The sequence below is a fragment of the Carlito syrichta genome, unplaced genomic scaffold (assembly GCF_000164805.1).
Source record: "Carlito syrichta isolate Samal-C Ts95f unplaced genomic scaffold, Tarsius_syrichta-2.0.1 Scaffold304878, whole genome shotgun sequence".
Lineage (NCBI taxonomy): Eukaryota > Metazoa > Chordata > Mammalia > Primates > Tarsiidae > Carlito > Carlito syrichta.
Genome location: NW_007248974.1, coordinates 147,749 through 148,651, shown reverse-complemented (window position 1 = coordinate 148,651; position 903 = coordinate 147,749). Strand labels below are relative to the sequence as shown.

At 57.6% G+C, this 903-nt stretch overlaps 1 protein-coding gene across 1 annotated transcript in view; it reads left to right on the top strand.

Moving 5' to 3' along the window:
• Positions 1 to 436, top strand: part of GAL3ST3 (galactose-3-O-sulfotransferase 3) — a 4,412-nt gene extending 3,976 nt beyond the window's left edge. Inside the window, exons 3-4 of the mRNA XM_021713924.1 lie at positions 222 to 345; positions 431 to 436. Of these exons, the coding sequence (XP_021569599.1) occupies positions 222 to 345; positions 431 to 436 (130 nt within the window). The remainder of the gene's footprint in view (positions 1 to 221; positions 346 to 430) is intronic.
• Positions 437 to 903: the final 467 nt, after the last annotated feature.

The window sequence follows — 903 nt, the reverse complement described above, 5'->3', positions numbered from 1 at the left end:
GAGGGAGCCTGGGTCCCGCCCCGCCCGCCCAGGAGCCCAGCCAGGCTGCCTCCGGGACCCGCCCCGGCAGGGCCCTTTCTCTCGAGGGGCTTGAGCCCCGCGCTGAACTCTGGGCTGCGGCTCCCCACCTGAGCCAGCCTCCCTCGTGTGGGCTGGACCCCGCCGTCGGGGACGGCAGATAAGCCAGATCGCACCTCAGGCCACCTTCTCCTCCTTCCCAGCTGGTTGGTGATGTTGGCAAGAGGCCCGAGGGCCGTCCAGACTGGCTACCCTGCCTTTTTTGGGGCTGAGCCCCTCATCTGTGTTTTCCAAGCGGATAAACCCATGCCCCAGAGAGGGCCTGAGGTCCGGAGAAAGGCTGTTCCAGCCCTTCCTCCTAGGGCTTCAGTGATTCCCCAGTACTGTCTTCCGGGTTCTACCCTCCCCACAGACCTAAGCTGCTCCCAGACTCCCAGAACCAAGAGTTCTTGGGTTGGGCTTTTTGTTTGGTTTGTTTTTTTCTTTTCTTTTCTTTTTTTTAATAAAACATCTTTAAAATGTGGGATTTGTATGTTGGTCACTGAAGCCAGACTCTCCGTGTTTGAGGTTGAAGCCGATGTCCAGGAGGCGCTGTGGCTGTAGCCATGAGGATGGGGGCCCAGTTTCAAGCTTCCCGCTGCCCCCCAAAGACCCACAACACTCCTCAACCCTTGACTGACCAGACCCACCAACACAGACTGCCCACTTCAGCCCCACTCATTGCCCAGATGGTTCCTTTTCCTTCAGATTCAGCAACGTACTCAGCATCACCTCTGTAGCTTGGGGGAACAAGGCAGGGTGTTTATCCTCACAGAGCTCATGGGAGACACTAAAACAGGAGCAAGGTAAGCAGAGAGGAAAGGCTGGAGTGGTTAGAACACCTCC